General features: G+C 47.8%; 1 protein-coding gene across 1 annotated transcript in view; it reads left to right on the plus strand.

The window, feature by feature from the left end:
* LOC119456565 (NGFI-A-binding protein homolog) overlaps nt 1-21,851 on the plus strand; it is a 624,616-nt gene that overhangs the window by 540,438 nt on the left and 62,327 nt on the right. The window contains exon 13 of the mRNA XM_037718396.2: nt 15,761-15,890. Within this exon, the coding sequence (XP_037574324.2) occupies nt 15,761-15,890 (130 nt within the window). The remainder of the gene's footprint in view (nt 1-15,760; nt 15,891-21,851) is intronic.

A 21,851-nucleotide genomic window follows, 5' to 3' on the forward strand; every position in this document is an offset into this window, starting at 1 on the left:
AAAACCAAACATCGTGTTCGGCATCAGTTGACGTTCTTCGAGATGCGTCTGTAGCCTGTCTAAGATAACACGTTCCATCAATTTACCGAGGCAAGACGTAAGCGAAATGGGTCTTAGGTTCTCCAGGCAGGGCGTTTTTCCTGGCTTTGGTATCAGTGTAATCTCCGCATGCTTGAATTCCGGGGGTAAGGCCCCTCTGCTCCAGTGTGCATTTAAGAGTTCGAGTATTGCCTGCACGGTTGAATCGTCCAGGTTACGTAGCAACTTGTTGGTGATTCCGTCCTTGCCAGGAGTGGTGTTTCGAGTGAGTCTTGCGATCGCTCGTGTCAGCTCGGAACGCGTTATGTCCCGGTCGAGCTCGCTGTTTTCCAGTCCGGCGTAGTCAGCCGCTGGCTTTGCACCAAGTATCCCCTGGCCAATATATCTACTTTGTAAGGCACACAATAGCTGATCGTCTGTGCCTCCGAAGTTGTGTAGTACTCGGCTCATCGTGTGCTTGCTTTCTCTCTTGCTCTGGGTCGGATCTAGGAGATGTCTGAGTATGGTCCACGTCTTCGCAGTGCCCAGCGTTCCTTGGAGGGAGTTACAGAACTGGTCCCAGTTCTGTCGTGCAAGTTGCTCTGCGTAGCGCTCTGCCTCGTCCGTTAGTTTCGCGATGCGTATTTTTAGCTTGCGGTTGTGCCGCTGCCTTCGCCATCTTCTAAGCAGACTGTGGCGCGCTTCCCACATGTGTAAGAGGCGCGGATCCACTGCCGGATTGTCCGTGGTGAGTGCAACCTCCTTGGAGTGTTTGGCTACCGATTCCTGCAGTTCTCTAATCCAGGCCTCTAGATCGGTTATCGCTTGGGCTTCTTGAGTTTCTCTTTCGCTGCGGAAGTTTGCCCAGTCCGTGATTTTGGTGGAGCGTATCTTTCTCCTTGGGAAGTTCCCCAGGTGTACCGAGATGTCGAGTATGAAGTGGTCGCTCCCTAGCGTCTCGTTAGTGTTTTCCCACTCGACGTTCTGAAGTCTGGACGCGAGCGCAAGATCGGGACAGGTGTCGCGGGTCGTGCTGTTGCCTACTCTCGTTGTATATGTCGAATCCGTCACTATCGTAAGTCGGTGGTGTTGTATGACGTTGTACAAGGTTGTTCCCTTTTTGGTATGTCTGACGTACCCCCCACGCCTCGTGCGCCGCGTTGAAGTCGCCTAATATGAGGAGGCCGTTTTTGTCCAGCTAGCTGCCTCGCTTGCTGCACCAAGTTGTCTAGGGGTCCCAGCGTTTCCTTCGGCGAACTGTATATATTAAGTATAAAAACACCTGTGTTTCCCCTGCGCTGCGGCACTATTTCCGTGAAAACGTGATCGATTCCCGTGTCCGCATAAGTGTGGTCTATTGCAGTGAGGTGTTTGCTCGTGAGTGTGGCCGTACGTGCTTCTGCTGCCGCATGAGTGTGATATCCAGTGACGTTTGAACAATTCCATGTTGTACGTGTATACATTATCTGTAGAATAATGTTCAGTAATGTACAGTAGTGTACTGTATGATAATGTATCGTAATACATAATGACTTTTGCATTGGCGGCATGCAAAAAGTAAGATACATGACTTCTAATCAAGCTTGAGGGGAAGGTTTGTATGAAATTATCCGCGTCTCATTATCAGGTCGTGCGTACGCCATGAGAACTACTGTGCGTAGCGCAAAGAACAACCAAGAGAGTGGAATTTATGGGCAGCGCGAGCTCTCAACTTCTGTTTTTATTTAAAGAATATTATTATTGTGAAAGCAATTATATGCACACTCCAGGTGAATTCCAGGCGTTGTCATCGCTGTCGCCGTGTGGTTCTGGACTTTATAAGTCCAAGAGCAAAAATTGACAGTCACATTAGCATACGCCAAAGAGGGTGAAGGCGAAAGCCGGCGTGCTCAAGAGACATTCACTAAATTACATGACATTGTCATACGAATGCGTTGTTGTTTCTTATTACTTGTTTATTCATACCAAAGGTCGCGGGTTCAAGTGCCTCAATTTACGCTACCTTAATTAACTGTGCGTTAATTAACCTCTCCCTAATTAACACCAATGGTTGTGGGGCGACTCCCACCAAAAGTCGAGGGTGCAAATCTCACCAAAGGTCGTGGGTTCGAGTCCCTTAATTAACTCTAAATAAATAACTGTGTCTTAATTAACTTCGCCTTAACGCCAAAGGTGGTGGGTTCGATTCCCACATAAGCTTGAGGGTTCGACTCCCACCGAAGGTCGTCGGTTGGAGTGCCTGAATTAACTGTATCTTAACACGATGACGATGGTGTCCCGCGCACCATCACAAATGTTGGGTGAGCGTTTGCATAAGGTGAGACACGATGCCGGGTCGCTGTAAATGAATTACTATACCGAGTCGTCATCGTGTACGATTTCGCTTCGACGACACGGTTTTCGTTCGAGGACGTTGAAGGTCGACTGAACATATACACGGCCTTAATAAAGATCAGCGGCGCGCGCGCCGTATGCTGTGGGAGCGAGGGTGAGCCTAGAATGGTGGTGGCGCGTCCGATGTCCCTGATCAAGCACTCGTCAGTGGAGAAGATGCGCGTCTAACCCAGCCGTGGCTGAGCATAGCGGAACGCATACGTGCCTCACCCGCACTATATGGAGGAGTTATAACGCGACAGCGTTAAGAGCCCCGTGTCGCAGAAAATCTGGCGTCCGTGGCAGAAAAATACGCTTCGAACCACCCCGACCATACCGGCCCTCCACATGGCGCAAGGCGTTATAGTGAACAAAAATTGAATTTCTCAAAGTAAAATCTGTCAGAAAAATCGTAACCTACGACTTAACTACAACCTACAGACATAACAGCGTCGGATTGTAATTTGAATGTATAAGAAAACATAATTCTGTTACGAGGAAACTCAAACACAAATCTATTCTCCAGCATTTCTACCATAACAACAGCGGGGGGCTCGGGTAGGTTACTTGCGAAAACCCAATCCAGATGGCGCTCGCCTCCACGGCAACGTATCCACGAAAACATATCGGAACAAATATTCGGAACTAGATGAGACATGTGTATGCTGCAGTAAAGATCCAGAGACCACTCAGCACATCCTAATGGAATGCGACGGGATCCACCCAGCGAGAACCGTAGGTAACGTGCAACTCCCAGAAGCGCTTGGGTTTAAAGTGGAAGGAAACATAAACAGATCAGCCATAGAGATCAGCAAGAGACGGTTAGAGTACTGGTGGAAAAAAAGCAGGGAAAAGATGGATACGACCTGATCCCTTAAAATCATATGCAGCGGTACAAGGTAAATTTTTGAAAAAGAAAAATAATGAGAGGTATACAAAAATGCTAGATAAAGAACATGTGTAGTATACCTGATTAAATCAAGCAGGCTAGGTGACTATTTGTCGCCGCCCCGTTTCAAAGGGGATGCCAATAAATCATCATCATCATCATCATCAACGTAAAACGGTAGCGGCGCACAGAGGCGAAGGTGGCAAAAAAAAAAAAAAGCTGCAGCTGCAGGGAAGCCTGACAAGTATTCAGGGAACTTTGAAAACTAAAGCATCCTCCAAATTTTGGACACGCGCGCGCCTCGGGGCAGCAGCAAACAATTAATAGAATAATAGAGAAAGGCCCTAGGGTCTTCACATTTTGATGTAAGACGGCCTATATGGCCCCTGTAAAAATGTATTCCCAGCAGTGCATTTGTCTTTAAAAGTGAAGCCGACTTTAAGGAGATTGGTGTAAGGTAGGTCTTCGTAAGCTGGCTTTCCCACGCTGTAAGTTGCAGTGAAGCCTACTCAAAGAAAAATGCGACGCGAACGGGTCCCGATAACGCTATCGCGTTCCACTCTTAAAGCCGAAGCTTAAGCGTGCTCCAATTTTTATTCGGCGGGTGCAAATGTTTAGGGCAGGTTGAGGTGGCCGGTGGCTTTATGCATGCTGCATTTACTCGCGTTGGAGGTCGCGTAATCTGTTTGGGAAACGCTGTCTTGCTGTTCTTTGCTAAAATGATTGAGGCTGTATGGCCTTTCTAATTTGTTGTGTCTTTCTGTTATTTTGCTTCAAATTCTTATGGCTCTTTTTCATTATCGTTACGTCAGCCGCCAGTTCATTTGGTGCCTTTGTAATTTGCAAGATACCGGCGCGTGAATGTTTAAGTGTTCTAAGCAGCAAACATACCTGTTTCTTGAGATTTTCTGGAAAGGGTTCTTTTTATACCAAGTTCTCCGAGGGCGTACATGCCCTGATCAGTCCGGTCAGCAAATTGCGACAAACCTTCGAGAAGGCGTTACATACTGCTTCATAATATACTTGCGGGGCTGGTACAGAGATCAGAAGTAAAGAGTAAATTCAGCGCCCACTTGCATGGAGAAAATTGGTCCCCACTCGAAGTATAACGTTTGCGATACACCCACTCTCTGGCTGCGATGTTGGAGCCACGCGTGAACAGCGTCGCCGGAGAGCTTGTCAACAATCCACATTGACGGCCAGGCAATGTGGAGCATTTTCTCATCGTGAAAAGCTCGTGATCATAAGCTTACAACAATATAGACCATGACATCATAATCACCAACCTCATCGAATTGGGACTTCCGCCGCAGGTCATAATATTTATCTACTCATTTCTTCATAATCGCGCATTTGCGGTAAGTGTAGATGGAAAGCAAGAAGGGTTGTTCACATACAATATAGGAGTCCCCCAACGCTCGGTTTTGGCTCAAATTCTTTCCAAAGTTGCTCTTATACCCCTAGCTTGGCAGCTACAGCGGATTTCGATTGTCAAGTTCTTAAATCTATGCTCACGATGTGGCCGTGTGGTCCATCCACAAAGATGTTCCTAGACAAGCTCAACAGCTTCAAGAAGCTCTTAATGTTCGGCAGGACTTTGCTCGGCAAGCAGGGTGAAAAATATTGCCTGAGAAATCCAGCTTTGTCGTGGTAGCCAACTAGGCAGGACGTAGAAGGCTCACGCACTGCAATTTACACGTCGGCTTGGCGCTACAACAATAACTGAAACTTTTGAGGTCCGCATACTGGGCCTCAATATTCACCAGTCAGGCAGTGGGATGCACTGGCTCTGTAAAATCGGGCCATCTTCCACGAGAGCACTTCACCTTAATCGTCGGATTGCATCAAATCAGCTGGAGTTCGTACAGACATAGCACGGTAGCTAATCCTTTGCCTTGCAGCTGTGAACTGTGTACCATGCGCGGTTTCAATGGCACAGTGGTCACAGTTGGAGACAATTCATCGCGCCGTTATGCGCACAATAACAGAGCTACCCCGCATGACTCCAATACAAATATTACAGGAACATGCCCTGCTAAACACAATGCTAAGCGTGAGGAAGCACGTGAGCTTAAAAAGCAACCGGCTGGCACAGCGCTGAATGCCGAATTTCAACGTGGTCTTCGAATACAGAGCTAATGCCTCCTTGGGAATTCACAAACACCACGACGAACAAACCAACCAAGTTGCGACGCATCAATACATGAGATATCCCCAGTGAGCGCATCATCTTTGATGCAGATTTGGCTGACACCTGCCACGTATTTAGGGATGTTGGCATCATACCAAACGGCGGCAGGACGTCATTTCTTAGTCCTACGCATGATTTTATCAGGTGCCACCAGCATTACATTTCTACGGAAGCAAGCGCGTTAATAATGAAACTTCAAGCCATCTACGACCCTGTGCAAGATGCTACCTCTAGGCTGCCTACACTAAGACGCGTGACTAGCTTCAGTGACTGCATAGCAGACGTTCAAGTAGTCAAGAGGGCACATAAAGCAATGGTAATCTGTGACACGATACACACCCTGAGTCACAATACCTGCGTCAAGGTACACTGGATTCAAGGTCATTCTGCGGACCCTCACAATATTGCTGCTTACTTGCTTGCACACAGCTCTCCTACTGAAGATATTCCGTCAGTTCCCCTCCCTCCTCAGCCCCTCACCTCCACTCCGCGCCCGTCAAAAATTCCCCACGGTTACACGCGCTCTTATGGCACCGTCTGTCTGGTCTCTCCCCTTGTCACCTAATTAGAGCGGAGGAAGTTGTGCTTACGAGGCTTGGATTGCACCGGCTGTCACATCTGTGTGGAAGTCACCGCACTTTCCATTGCGTGCAGCATGTCCATACTGTGTTCTTCCAGTGACAGAAGCAGATTCCGACCACCTCCAATGGACTTGTCCTAGTTTGCAAGCTGGTTTACGCTACAGTGCTGCGACCATCTATGATCGCAAGGTACGCAACAACAAATTCCGCAGAACACCGCTTGATTTCATACACCAAAAAAATATATGGAGTTTTACGCGCCAAAACCACGATCTCATTATGAGGCACGCCGTAGCGGGCGACTCCGGAAATTTGGACCACCTGTGGTTCTTTACCGTGCACCTCAATCTAAGTACACGGGTGTTTCCGCATTTCGCCCCCATCGAAATGCGGCCGCCGTGGGCGGTATTCGATCCCGCGACCTCGTGCTCAGCAGCTCAACACCATAGCCACTGAGAAACCACGGTGGGTCGATTTCATACACCAAACTGGTCTGATACCATACATATAATACACACCCTACGTTATGCCCTTAAGGCAAATCTTAGTCGCAGTGAAAAAAAAAAAAGTGTCGCAGCTTCGCCTGAAAAGCGAAGCATCAATTGCGATAGCAAATTAGTAGAGAGCTATTAGGAGTAGGGATAGTAGTTTTATCGGCTTCATAAACTTGGACACATTCGCTTACTAATTGAATTAACACGCGTGGTGTCAGCGCGCACAAGCAAACATGAATAGATCACACTGATCACGCTGGCAGCAAGTGCAGCCGCCGCAGCGGGCGAAGGTTCGTGCGGTCTATCGCTTCAACGGAAACTGAGCGGCGAATGCACGGCGCATACAAAGGTCAGTTCCGAGTGGAGATCGCTTTTAAGAGACGGTGCGGGCGACCGCCACAGCGGGGCAAAGTACAAACGCAGTTGTTGGCAGAGTAGAAGCTGCCGCCCCCCCCCCACCCTCCCTCCCTCCTGCGCTGCCTTCCCGCTTTCTTGCTTTCGCGTGGGAGATTGAGTGGCCAGTTCCCCTTGCGGCCTGTTGCAAGATAATCATTTGGTGCCGTAGCACAGCGTCGCCCCGCCTCCCTCCCTCCCTCCCATACCCCCACGCCTTTCGCGTGACGGTCGCGTTTGCTTTCCGCCGTGCGTTCGCTCTCCGTGATAGCACGCGTCCCCCGCGCGCTTTCACTCGCGCATACAGCGCGCGGCGACGATTTTATCGCTTTTGGCCTTTATACGGAACCTCACGGCGACGGCGACACCGACGGCAGAAATCTGGTTGAAGTGTCCATATAATTGCTATCGCAATAATAAAAACAGCAGAACAAGCCATGCGTAAGCATTGCTCCTCTGTCTACGCTCCACTGTCTGCTCTAGTGTGTTATCTTGTGCTAGCCATGTCCGAATGGAGGAGCTAAAGGAGATGAACTTTCCGGTGTTGACACACGAGTGCATCATGTGAGTCAAGACACGGCTAGGCAACTGATGAACCCCCGAGAACCAGAACAAGAAGAAAAAAAAAGGGGGGGGGGGCGCTGGGGAAGATGGAGGGTCAACCTACACTGCACGAGCGAACTCTTTATGGTCTTGTGGCCCCTAGCGAAGGCCACCAAAAATAGTCTCTGAAATCAGGGCTCCTTAATTCCGCTGTGCTGTCGTGTCCCTTGGGAATATGGCCACCAAGTGGAATAGTCTGTCCTCTCTAACCCTGCAATCTCTCTCGCAAATGTAGTGATAAAAACATGGACATTGTACTGCCGTCTCCAGGACGAAATGCTTAGCATGAACTTTTGCAGTATCATATAGATGACCGAACATCGAAAAAGCGTGATAACGCGTCTGGTCAGAAAATGCAGAAGGGTTTGGTTGGTCCGAACGCGACATGGCAGTCATAGCTGCAAGGTTCTCTTGTTTTGTTGTTTTGGAAACTAATTATGACTGTCGCAAGGACGCCGGTTCGATAGAGCCTTTGCTTTATTCGCAGATATTAGCGACGTTTCCGTTGCCGTCAGCGTCTTGCAGCAAGTCATCGACGGAGATACTTTCTTCCAGAAACTCTGTCATTTCATGGTTGTGTACTTCACCTTCGAACAGCGATGCACTGCTGCCTTTAAAATAGAAATGAGATATGAAATATACCTTCATGTTGCACACATATTTGTAAGTTCTTGGTCCGCTCTCACTTCTGGTGTAATGCCGAAACCTCAAGCTGAACCCCTGTGTTTTCGCGCTGAGTAGCTTTACCCATTTTTGGGCTCTGGAGTGCTCTCGGGAGTTGGTAGCTGTTTATGACCAAATAGTCTCTGCCAATATGGTCAAGAAGCTGCCCTCAGGGATCCCTACCCCTGTCTCGCTGCTGTAGAAATTTTTAGAAGTGCCGTCTCTATATGGCCCACAAGCGCCAGTGAAAGGGCACGTGGAATAATCGAGCAGCAAGCTGATGAGGACCTGACGCTACTAGAATGGGCAATCAGGGCAAGTTTTGAAGATTTGGGGCCGGTGCCATGTATTTCATCCCCAAAATCTCAAACCACTACCAGCGCAGTCCACACCGCGTTAATTCACTAAAGTGGCGACGTGGACGAGTTTGTGTGGATTCGTAGTTACAAAAAGCACTAAGAGACAAAGACGACAGAGAGAGAGAGAAAAACATTTATTTAGACCATCGAGTTGATCTTGAGGACGAGTGGGTGGTGTCCTCATTCCAGGACTCCACTGGCCATGGCTGCTCGACGTACTTGCTGGACGAGAGCTTCTTGTCCCGCCAGGGTATCGCCGGTCAGCTGTACCTCCCACCGCTCAAATGACGTGTTAACGTCTTTAAATGTTCAGGTTTGCCCCCGCACCCCCACGAGATGTGAAAGAGCGTAGGGCGTGTGTCGCCGCACCAGGGGCAGATGCCACGATATGTTTGTGGGTATATTTTGCTGTATCTGTGTAGGTTTGGGAATGTGTTTGTTTGGATAAGTCTGAGGGCTATTGCGTCTTCAGTGCTGAGTTTTTTGTGAGGGGGAGGATAAATCCTGCGGTTGAGTCGCTGGATCTCGAGTCGGTCGCAATAATTTGATGGCAGGGGCACAAAGGTAAAGGGTGGGGATTGATCAGACGATTCGTTTTGCCCCGCTCGGTTAATTAGCGCTCGAGCTAAGGCGTTCGCCCTTTCGTTCCCCTCCAGTCCCGCGTGACCCGGCGTCCACGTGATTTGATGGGATTCTTGCAGCCTCGGGCCTAGAATCTTAGCCGCCAGCACCGGTGTTCGTCCGTTGGTAAAGTTGCGGCAGGCCTGTTGCGAGTCGGTAACGACATGAACTTCCCTGCACACCCTGTCATGTTGCTTTATTACTAGCGCCGCGGCTATGGTCTCAGCCGCAGCTGGGGTCTCTGCCCTGACGGAGGCCGCGAGGGTTAAAGAGTTGTCTCTCCCGTTCACGGCAGCTACCGCGAAGAGGCCCCCTGCAGGGTACGCCGCCACGTCCACGTACGTTACGTTCGGGTCATCCTTGAATTGTCGGCGCTGTCTGTCGACCCGCGCCTTGCATCGTCCTTCGTGGAGTTCATGACTCATGTGCTTTGGTATGGGGTTCGCCGTGATCTTGCTTCTGACCTCGGGCGGGAGTGATCGTTGCCCATCGAGGGCACGAAGCTCCGTTGCCGTTCCGGTCCGGTGGAGGATGGCTCTGCCCGCCGCCGTGTTCTGTAGTCTGGCTTTTTGCGAAGCCATAACCGCGTCCGACAGCTCAGCGAAGGTGTTGTAGATCCCGAGAGCCGCTAACTTCTCGTTTGAGGTGGTAACAGGGAGACCCAGGGCCGTTTTGTACGCGCCTCTGATGATGGCATCGACTTGTTCTTGGTCGCGTTTGTTTAGCGAGTCGTAGTGATACGGCATGCTAAACGTTACTCTGCTGATGACCAGAGCCTGGACGAGGTGGAGCGTGTCCTCTTCTCGCATGCCCTTGCGGCTTCTTGTTATTCGCTTGATAATCCGCGAGATCTGGTTGGTGGTGGACCTTAGGGTTTGGATGGTGTGGGTGGCTTTCAAGTTGCTCTGGATCCAAAAACCCAGTATCCTAGAAAGACGACAGAAGAAAACAACACGAGTGTATTTGGCCCTTCGTGCTATTTCTAACCATGAATTACACCGCGTTACGTACGGTAAAAAAACGCGAATGGCACTTTCTTTCACTGTCAAAGAACTCGCTGCACAGAAAAGCAAACGTGCGTGCAGTCGACCTGCAGGAGTGGCACTTTGTATTGTGCAGTCCGGAAGCCAATGATTCATATAAATCGTTTTGCTGGCTTAACTAAGGCAATTTCTCAAACCATACTTGTTCAACATCGTTCCTTTTCGCGGAGCATCTTGCTGTCGATCAAAGAGATAGCGATTCTGGCGGCGCGCCGCACATTGCATCAGCGAAAGCGCAGGAATACGAGATCATTACCATTCGGTGACTGTGCGATCAGGTGTCGGAAATGCAACTGTGCTTCATTCACGATGCCAAATATGGAGCGGCAGAGGGGACACGTGTGTGATAGTTGGCTGCAGAAATAGGGACTTGCATATTAAGTACGGAAATTAATCTGTATGGCCAAGTTCACGGCTACATAAGGACTTTAGTATGTTATGACTCGTTGTCGGGCTAGTTGGTACATGGTATACTTAAAACGTGAAGAAATTTAAAAGTGAATCAGTAGGGTAACCTGTCCTTCCTCTGATACTATCCGTCTATTCATTTTAAGTACATAAGGACTGCCTCTGTTGCCGGCCCTTCGCAGTGCACGGCTTTCCTCGAGGAAAAAAAATTCACGCATCCGCCGGCATTGTATCGATAATCTCCAAGTAAACAACTGCAACCTCGATACGTCTGCAAGGGCGAGTACCGCTCGTGATACAGTGGCAAAGGAAGTAGCGCCGCTTTCTGGCATAGTAAGTTTCTCGCGTGTAATCTGCATACGTCCACCCAGTCACCGTCAATGATATCTATAAAAAACATGGCGGCGCCCACGGCATTGCCGTCAAAAGGGTCTGTTGTAAGGCTTCTGACAGATGCCACCAAAGGAGTTCGTACCACCCACTGCTCGTTGGGCGGTTTTAGAAAAGTGTTTGAATAATTTTTTAGTAGTTCAGCAACGTCTGAAACGGGCTTGGCTAGCTCATCTGCAGCGGTAATGTCTAGCTCAGCTTTCGTTTCAGCGATAGTTATACTTTTCTCCCTGTATATCTCATGCAGCAATAACTTCTATCGTACTTGTGGAAACATGCTTCACTTCACCATACAAATCATGAGTTTTCCTTTTGTTTATCTCGGCCACACAATAGTTGGCGTGTTGCTGTAATGTTTACCAGCGTTGCGCTCTTAGGTGGTTCTTTCATTTTTTTATGAGCACTATCGTTATTAGGCGTTATGCTAACCTGGTTGATAGTCAAATCGTCGATCCCATGATGTAGTCATAAGCATGAGCCGTACAATTCTGTCACAGATAAATACATTTGTGGGGCTGTCATTAAGTGCTAAAACATGTTAATAAGACTGCTAGTTCTTATATTTTACTTAACAAGAACAGTCACATCTGTTTCCTGTTCCCCTGTGGAAAATGTTAATTCAGAAAAAAAATATATATACGTGGTGATCATATTATCCTATTTAAGTTTTCCGGAATTTAAAATAAAATTGCCTTTTGCGGATAGTACAATTCTTGTCGTTGAGCCGGAATATTAGAAGACGTGGAATTACTATCAAGAGAAATGCGAACATTTATTCAAGTAATTAGCAAATATTCACTAATTCAGTTATTAATATATTACTTTGCTGCATATGTTGCAATTTACGAATTGTAGCTGGTGAGATTGCAAGACGTATCCACTGAAGTGAGTCTCCAGGATGGTTCGAGAAATTCAAAGTGTAACTCTGGCACGGGGAACCCAGTGCCAAAACTACGATATGAGTTAGAGGCACGCCGTAGTGGGCGGCTCCAGAAATTTCGACCACCTAGAGATCTCTAACGTACCTCCAATGTACGGCCGCTTTAACGCGATAGCGTTAAAGGCGTCGTCCGTAGCGGTAATAATCCGCAATCACCCCGACCGCGCAGGCCCTTCGTTGTGGTGTAGACTTTTGGCAAACAAAAATTGCATTTCTCACAGTGAAATCCGTCAGGAAAATGGTAAAGTACAACTTGAGCACAACCTACACACATGGTGGCGTCGAACTGTTATTTGAATGTACGAGAAAACATAATTCTGTTACGAGGAAACTCAAACACAAACCTCTTTTGCCAGCATTTCTACTATAAAAACACCGGCTCACTCGGGTAGCCTACTTGCGAAAATATTATCCAGATGGCGCTGGCATCCTCGGCAGGTTAGGGAGCCTACATGTAAGCGCTTGCATGTAGGCTCCCTACGGCAGGTCAAAAATGCGTATTGGACACGCGCTCGCGTCGGGGCAATAGCAAGCAATTAATAAAATGAAAAAAAAGGTCCTAGAGCCTTCACATTTTAATATAAGACGACTTATATTGCCCCCGTAAAAACGTCTTCCCAGCAATGCATTTCTGTTTAAAAGTGAAGCCGACTGTAAGGGGATCGGTGCAAGCTTGGTCTCTGTAAGCTGGCTTTCCCACGTCCTGTGTTGCAATGTGTTCGCCAGCCTGCTTGCTGGCTGCGAACGATGCGATGTGAACGGGTCCCGATAACGCTATCGCGTTCTACTCTTAAAGGCGAAGCTTAATAAGCGTCCTCCAATTTTTTACATTTCGCCCCCACGAGTTCTCAGCAACACATTTAGTTGAAAGCAGGCAGAAGCGGTGCTCCCGGCGTCTTGAGCGTCATTTCCATACTTATCCCCAGCATTTGATGTATCTTTCGCAAGCATTTCCCAGTATAACAACGTTCATTGTCGGAGTGGATTCGGCGAATACTTGCCAGGCTCGTATTAATTGTTGGCGCTATTTCACGAGACCACCGCTGACGCCCTTTTCGAAGCGTGTGGGCACAGGTCTCCTTGGGCAAGGGTGCCATGTGCGCTCTAAAGACGCGGCAACATATGTCGGACGTGGCCTTGACGCTCCCCATGCACGCGTGAACACAGAGGGCCGCTGTGAAATTAATTGCTTCGATCCCAGCCGCGCACCCTACAGCAGCGGATGACCTCGGCGAAGCGCGGAGGTTGCACACTGTCTGACACGCTGACCAAAACACGAACAATAACCGAGTGCAGTTAACACTCGCGCGTCTTCCGGCATAACCGAACGCACAGCCACCATTGTTATGTTCTCAATGCTCTTGGCGTGTTTCTTATCGCCAGCGCTAACAATGTTTTCGAGGCCGGATCGAAACACCTGGTGCAAACGATGGGTTTCTTTTAAAGTCAAAATTATTTCGATATGTGCTACAGTACTTTATTTGTCTATATATATATATATATATATATATATATATATATATATATATATAGAGAGAGAGAGAGAGAGAGAGACAGGAAGCGAGCGGTGTGGATCAGAGAACAAACGGGAATAGCCGATATTCTCGTTGACATTAAGCGGAAGAAATGGAGCTGGGCAGGCCATGTAATGCGTAGGATGGGTAACCGGTGGACCATTAGGGTTACAGAATGGATACCAAGAGAAGGGAAGCGCAGTCGAGGACGGCAGAAAACTAGGTGGGGTGATGAATGTAGACAATTAGCAGACGCAAATTGGAATCAGCTAGCGCGAGACAGGGGTAATTGGAGATCTCAGGGAGAGGCCTTCGTCCTGCAGTGGACTTAAATATAGGCTGATGATGATGATATATTTTTTTTCTATAGACCAAGGCGACTCCAAGTCTACAGTGCCAAAGTAATGCAAACGTTATTTATGTGCGCGTGCATTTTTTGTATTCGGGCGTGTGAGCGTCCGGCACAATTTTGTCTAATATTCGTGCTCAATTGTGCGCATCCGTGACGGCACGCGTTTTTCGAGCACAGCTCATTGCGCGCAAATAAAGAAACGGCGAATATCTTTCGCAGCAGACGCATCTGCCCTGGAATTCGGATGCTACACGAAGCAGCAAGAACATGTAACTTTTTCGGGACTCTTTTCTAAGAATGTTTGTGGTTAGTCACAGAAATCACTGATTAATTCACGACTTAAATCACGAAGGTCGCCGCACACGTGTGCGACATTTTATTGGCACGCTGTTTGAGCAATTTCAGCGACACATCTCTTGCTAGTAATTACCAACTCGTCCAAGCCTTACTCCCAAGCCTTATATCACTTACTTCCTAGTAAGTGATATAAGTTTTATGCAACAATCAGTATTCGCTTAATCTCGATGGCTCCCGCAGCGACAAACACATTTATTTATTCAAGTTACCCCTAAAGGCCCTCTATAGTTCAGGGTATCACATAGGGGTGTCCGGTACAAATAAATTTACAGTGTTGTGGATATCATTCCAAGAAAAAGAACGAGTTAACAGTGCAGCCGTATACAGAATGAATCAGCAAAAAATGCCTACCAAGAGGGAGGGGAGGCCTGATCGAGAACCGTCAATGCCTGTAAAACTCATTAGAGGCTGCTGGTGGCGGCACGATGTGCGCTCCCAAGGCCGCGTCCCCTTTGGGTGCGCTCTCCAGATGGCGTCGGCCAACGCTTGATCACGTGGTCTGAAAAGCGACACGCTTTGCCGCCTTGATATTTCTGCACGCAGCCGCGGTATGCCTGCTTCGTCACTCCGAAAATCTAACTCTGCACAACGAAAAACAACAAAAAACAAAGGAATTAAAAATTTGCAACGGAGTAGAGCTTGAATGGCGGCAGACATTGCACGCGGCTATGGTGTTAGTGGCGATTTCTATTGAAGAATATATGAAGAACAAATATGATGCGATCTATTTTATAGATTCTTTGGTTTTCATGCAATAAACTACTTTCCGTGTATTTGACTTAGTCGCGGTGCTGCAACCGTGGATGTGTACAGACCTTTGCAATTATAAATCCTTCTTCCCGAATGCAAGTGCCACTGAAACAGTGATTACATGTGAACTGTTCTCAGGTAACATGAAAGGTGTCATCGCTTTCATTAGAAAATGCGGACTTGTAACTGAAATCACTGTTCATCCTTGGCGTGTGGAAATACTGCGAATTCAATTGAGCATGTTTTGTTCGCATGCGGGAGTGTCTCCGGAGAAATAAATCTGTCATAGTTACGTTGTCGCGGGCTTGGAGAAAGCAATGGAAAGATAAGCGAATCTGAATGGGCGGTGGTAAACGCCATCGGAATGACTGGCAGGGCGGACACAGAAAGCAATAGGGCTGTTTCCTGAGACAATAGGACACTTGAACATTTCACATTTTGCTACGTTTATGAACCGCGAGTTGCCTACACTAAACATAAAACCAGAAGCAAGCATCACCATACCGTTTCAAAGGATCAAAGGAAATACTTACAATTGCCAGCCCAAACCTACTTTTATTTTTTTCTGGTGAATCCGAGACGTTTTCTTTCCAACTTTGCCCTGCATTGTGGTTCTGTGCACTTCTCATTTGAAATGGTACGATGTGCAAGACCCCTATTAGAATGGAATATTTGTTGTAGCAGGGTTGCGTTCTCTGCAGGCAGGATTTCTAATCGAGGGTTCTGTCATCTCGGTCCTTCTCGCTTTGACACCTTTTTTTCTCTGTAAATCCAAATGCGCGCGTGCGGGTGCAGCGGGCGGCGTTAACCAGGCTTGGCAGTGCGGACGACCCTTGCAGGAGCCAGTGCTACGGGGCCAAGTTCGAGGACGAGCCGCCGGCCAGCAAGCGCGCCCGGCTCGAGCCGCCCCTGGAGAAGGCCCACATCGAGGAGGAGAAGAAGAAAAGACAGGCAAGCTGCGCCATTCGTGGCTTCACTGTTCTTTCATAGCGTGCATTCTATTTACAGGTGACGGAGGCACCAAAAACAGAAAAGCTGGAATGGCATCAATCGAACACCGTCAATATACGTCTTTTAGAACCTACATAATTTTTAAAAATTGCCTATGGCAGATAGTGTAATTGTAGTCCTGGAGCTGGATTGCTCGAATCGGTGCACACTACTCGTATTCCCATGTATGCCGTCGCACACTTTTAGACAGAGTCGTAGAAACGGGTGTCATCCTGCAAACTCGTTTCAATTGGATACACCTTTGCTAATACACCGACTAAATTTCGTAAATTGCAATATCTGCGGTCAAGTAAATAACATAAAGGCAATTATTGAATTTTTGCTAACTATATTCGAATAGGCATTTTGCTTTCTCGTGCGAGTAATTTCCGGCTCTCTGAGCACTCGAGGACTAAAATTATGCTATCAGCCACAGGCGATTTTTCAAAATTCTGTGTATGCCTAAGCAAATAGCCCGTTTTGCGTTCGCCGTTTATTAACGCTATTGATGTACAGCTTACCTACCTGTCAAGCTACGTTATAATGGTAAAAGGCAATTTCCCTAGTTTTTGTCGCCTAATGCTAAGTGACTAATTGCGGTGCAGGCTGGAACGCAGCCATGCTTCTAGCAATGCGTTGACAAATGCAAGCCTGCTTGCAAGGAAAGATTCTCATCCACATCGCTGCAGCGTGAAGCTAAACAATGAGGGGTTTTCCGGATCTGGGGACCGGACCAAAGACCCTTCCGGTGTGCTCACTCAGCCGTCTCAGCTAACCATAGGAGCACAGAACATGGCTGGTCATTTCGGGTAGTCCGCTACGCAGATCCATCGAGGGGCACCAACATCCCAGGATCGATTCCCGGATCAGAACAAATTTCTCTTCAACCGCGGAGCCTTCTTTCTGCGAAACCGGTTTGAGTTTCCTTTGTTGCTACGCCAGGGTGAATTTTTCATTTCATGTAGCTTCCTTCGCATTGCATCATGTGAAGACAAGGACGAGAAAGAAGGCAACGGGAACAAAGGTTTATTTCGGAAGCAAACTTAGGGAAGCAGGAAAAACAACAGTAAATAATCTTAGATATGAGGCACCTAACATGCGCTTTATAACAAGAGCGACGTAGGTGCGACCACTTAACTCGATGCGAAGCTGGCTAGTGGAAACCTGAACATTCCCGGATATACGTCACTTCTCCTGGCGATAATACTGATCTCACAGGTACACTTGTGATCGTGATCGGGGCCGATCCGGATCAGATTTCGTGATCGCGATGAACCATTGTCGCTGCTACACGTCCCAGTGATCGGGATGGAGTTATTCTCGTCTGCTGATTGTTGGAAATTCTCAGAACTGCATAATGCCTTGGGCTACATATTTATATTTCCAAATTATAGTTAAATTTGGACAATATTCTAATTTTAAAGCTTGCTATTGCTGATAAAAGGTTTTCTATAGAGCTGCCATCACTTTTTGTTTTTAGCGTTTTCAGAATACTACGCTAGAGGGCGCCGACATCAGCCTGCGATCGCGAAAAAGAGGCCTGATCGCGATTCACGGATCCCGATTGTCCTAATCCCAGCAGAATGCGATCGCAAATGACCGTGTAGCAACACTCGATCTGGATGAAGCTCAATCCGGATGGGGCCCGATCGCGATCAGAGTGTGACACCGGTATTGGGTGATTTATGCTTGACTGACACAATCTGTGGTGGTGGTGGCGATGATGTTGAAGCAGGCGGGGTTAGCCTGGCATACATAGCCGGCAATTGTTCGGCCTGATCCTCCTTTGAGTTGAGAAAAGGGGTGTGTCACCAGGTGTCGATGAGCCCCGTGTCTCGCAGGAAGGCTATCAGCAGTCGTTGCGCTCTCTTCCTAATTGCCGCGGGCCCTCCAGGGAAAACGACGTCTTCAAAGGTCCTGTGCGTAAGACCGCTCTGTGCATTTCAAAGAAATAAAGTTTTCATGATCTCTCCCGTGAGTTGGGCCTAATGTCGATACGATATATCAGTCTTATCAAACAAAGTAGTACATCGACACATATGACAATGCACCGCGAAACACGACTCTGTTTCATTTCTAACTTTGAGTGCACGTTCCCGAAGCGTGACATTTATGCGATGGCCAGTCTAGCCTATGTAGGTCTTTCCGCTAGAACACCGCAGCACTGCTGCAGTGAGCGTACTTTTTGTTGCGCGCAACTCTGCATAGCCGTACTTCTCTTTTCGTGCTGTTCTTCACGAGCCACACTAGTTCAGCTCTCAATCGTCAACTGCAGAACTGACTTGTCAAACCCCTTTGAAGCACTACTCACATGACATGTTTTTTTTTATTTGGCGTGAATTCAAAAGTCCTTGACATTGAAACCCTGGAAAAATTGCTGTCAGGTAAATAGCTCTTTTATAGCATTAGCATTCGGAGTGTGAAAGTGGAAAAAAGTGTATATGTGTGAGGTGTAGGAAGGCGACCAATATATATATATATATATATATATATATATATATATATATATATTGGTCGCTTAGGAAAATCAGAAGCACAACTTCAGCGGTTATCTTAGGTTTATTTACCCAACAGTTTCGGTCGGTGGACCGATCTTTTTCAAGGGATACCGGAAATGCTCGCAAAATTCTTTTTATATCTCCAGGTAGAGAAAGAAGACGCCGAAAAAGTGAGAAAGGAGAGATAGAGAGAAAAAAAAAACCCGAGGGAGAAAGCTGATGGCCAGAGCGATTACTTGTTGGTAACGGGGTTCTTCACAACGCATGCTTGTCATTATTGGCAGTGGACAGGTGCTTGATACGGTCCCCATTACACACGCTTTTACATGATCGCGACGACGATGCACGGCGCATTGCCGTCAACAGCGGCAGTGGACATTTCATTGACAAGGTCGCTGTTAAGCGTGTTTGACATACATGATTGACGGACACGCCTGTCATATTAAGCTGAACATGCAAAAGAGAGAGAGAGAGAGAGAGAGAAAGGAAAGACACCAAGACCTGGTCGTGCCAGACAAAGAAAAGGGCACAACACGAGAAACCCGAAAGAAGAAGAAATAAACTGCAAATATAATATTAACAGCGTGGCGAAATAAGCATGAAATCAAAAAGCAAGATACAATAATTGTGCCTTGCTTTTTAATTTCATGCTTATTTCGCCACGCTGTTAATATTATATTAGCAAATTATGGCTTGCTTTTTAATTATGCCTTGCTCTCTGACGAAGGCTGACCCACCAGCCGAAACGTTGGGAGAGTTCAGAATGTGTGTTTTTTTTTATATACAAACCACACTTTGCCCGATGGAGTCTTCGCCTTCAGGAGTTCGGGGTTACGGTTGTTTATAAGTCGGGACGGGACGCAAGCACACAGATGACGACTGTCTGTCCCGCGCTCCTGTAAAAAGGACTTCTCCTGAGCTAACTGAAGACGGCAGTTTCCTGTGCGCCGTTACAGCGTCTGACTTGGCTCAACAACAGCGTGATGACCTGGAGCTTCGCCCGCTCATCGACTACCTTGAAGGCCAACTTACGCAGCCACCACGTACGCATAATTTCGTCGGTTTTTCTCCGCAACAACGTCTTGTACAAGCAAAGCTTTGACTCCAGCTCTCAAGCCGATCTTCTGGTGCCATCTGCGATGCGAGAAGAGAGCCTGCATGCTTGTCATGAAGAACCGTCTTCTGGCCATTTGGGGTTCACGCGCACTCTCGCACGTATCCGCCACACGTACTACTGGCCCTAAACTGTCTCGTACCGTTAAGCACTACGTGAAGACTTGCCGAGACTGCCAGCGGCGCAAGACACCACCCATAAAACCAGCTGGCTTGTTACAACCTGTCGAACCACCTCGGGCACCCTTTCAACAAGTCGGAATAGACTTGCTTGGACTATTTCCTAAATCTTCGGCTGGCAACCGATGGATAATAGTTGCGACAGATTATCTCACTCGTTACTGTGAAACAAGAACACTTCAACGAGCTACTGCTAACGACGTCGCCAGCTTCTTCATTCATGCTATAGCCCTCCGCCGTGGTGCACCAGCAGTGGTTATTACCGACAGAGGTACCGCTTTCACAGCCCAACTCCTGGAAGAAGTGATGACCCTCAGCGGCACTGTTCATCGTCGGGCCACTGCTTATCATCCACAGACGAACGGCCTAACCGAATGGCTCAACAAGACCATCGCTGACATGCTTTCAATGTATGTCGACTTGGATCACAAGAACTGGGGCAGCGTCCTTCCTTTCGTAACGTTCGCCTGTAATACCGCCGATCAAGAAACCACAGGATTTACTCCTTTTCGCTTGCTTCACGGTCGCGAGGTTACGACAATGTTAGACGTAATGCTTCTGCCCGACGCCTTCGCATCTACCACAGTTAATGCTGCCCAACATGCTCAGTGTGCCGAAGAAGCTCGTCAGCTAGCTCGCCTGCGCATTCGCTCTCAGCAACATTACGATGCTCACAGGTACAATCTCCGCCACGGAGAAGTTACCTACCACCCCGGAGACAAAGTATGGATCTGGAGTCCCGTCCGCAAGCGCGGGAGGTCGGAGAATCTTCTCCGGCGTCATTTCGGGCCTTACCAGGTTCTTCAACGCTTCAATGACGTCAACTACAAGGTTGTTTCAGAGAGCACCACGCGAAGTGTACACCACAACCGGACATCGCCCACGTGGCTAGGATGAAGCTATATTACGCATGCTGACCACCTATACCTTCCCTACTTCGAAAGCATCGAGCCGACGCTATTCAAGAGGGGGTGGGGGGTGAATAATGACACGTCAATTCAGCACATTTCCGTGTGTTGTGCAGTTCCAGTTTGCTCGCGCTTTATTTTGCGCGCCGCGGAGGATTCGGTGGGCAGAGACGAAGACGACGAAGAAGACGTCCTGCTCGATCGGATCTGTTCTGCTGTGGGACCGGTTGTTGCGTGTGCTGTTATTAAATATATGTATTAGAAATATACAGACACATAGTGTACCACTGAAGGTTGTTGTTCCGGACCACCGCCAATTGCACTTCGCTCCTCGTAAAGGCAGGACGCCTGTAGCTTCTCGTCAACATTTAAATGCGTACGCATTTCTATGGTTACCCAACGAGAAAACTGTCCGTCCGACCGTCCTTCGCGTAAGACCACCGGTTTCAACATGGAGCCAGCAGCCAGTGCTTTACCACCAAAGTTGCTCACACTTTGTCTTACATTCTTTAAAAAGTTAATCCTCCGAATTTTGAGAATGACAGGCCATAAACAAAAGTCATGAAACAAAAACCGGCAGCGCATGCCTTTATATTAAACCTTCTCAAACGAAATATTAAAACTACGAAACAAAAAATTCAAAGTCTTTAGTATACGCCAAAGAGGGGGAAGGCGATAGCCTGTGCGCTCAAGAGACATTCATTAAATTACTGGGCATTCTTATTCAAATGCAATGTTACTTAATACTTGTTTTTTTCCGACCAAAGATGGAAAGTTTGAGTGCCTAAATGGGCGCTATCTTAATTACCTGTGCCTTAATGAACATTACCTTAATTAACACAGAAGGTTGTGCGTTCGACTCCCACCAAAGGCCGTGGGTACGAGGGTCCTAATTAATTTCGCCTTAATGCCAAAGCTGGTGGGTTCGGCACCCACATAAGCTCGAGGGTCCGACTCCCACCGAAGTTCATGGGTTCTAATGGCTTAATTAACTATCTTAATTACCACGGCGACGATGGTGACCCGCGCACCATCAAAATTGTTGCGTGAGCGTTGCTTGCTTACTCATAGAAGACGATGACGACGGTTACCCGCACACCATCGCAAATGTTGGGTGAGCGTTTGCATACAGGTAAGACACGATGCTGGGTCGGTGTAGTAAGTGTATGATTTCGTTTCGACGACACGGTCTTCGCTCAAGGATGTTGAAGGTCGACTGAACT

The sequence above is a fragment of the Dermacentor silvarum genome, chromosome 6 (assembly GCF_013339745.2).
Source record: "Dermacentor silvarum isolate Dsil-2018 chromosome 6, BIME_Dsil_1.4, whole genome shotgun sequence".
Lineage (NCBI taxonomy): Eukaryota > Metazoa > Arthropoda > Arachnida > Ixodida > Ixodidae > Dermacentor > Dermacentor silvarum.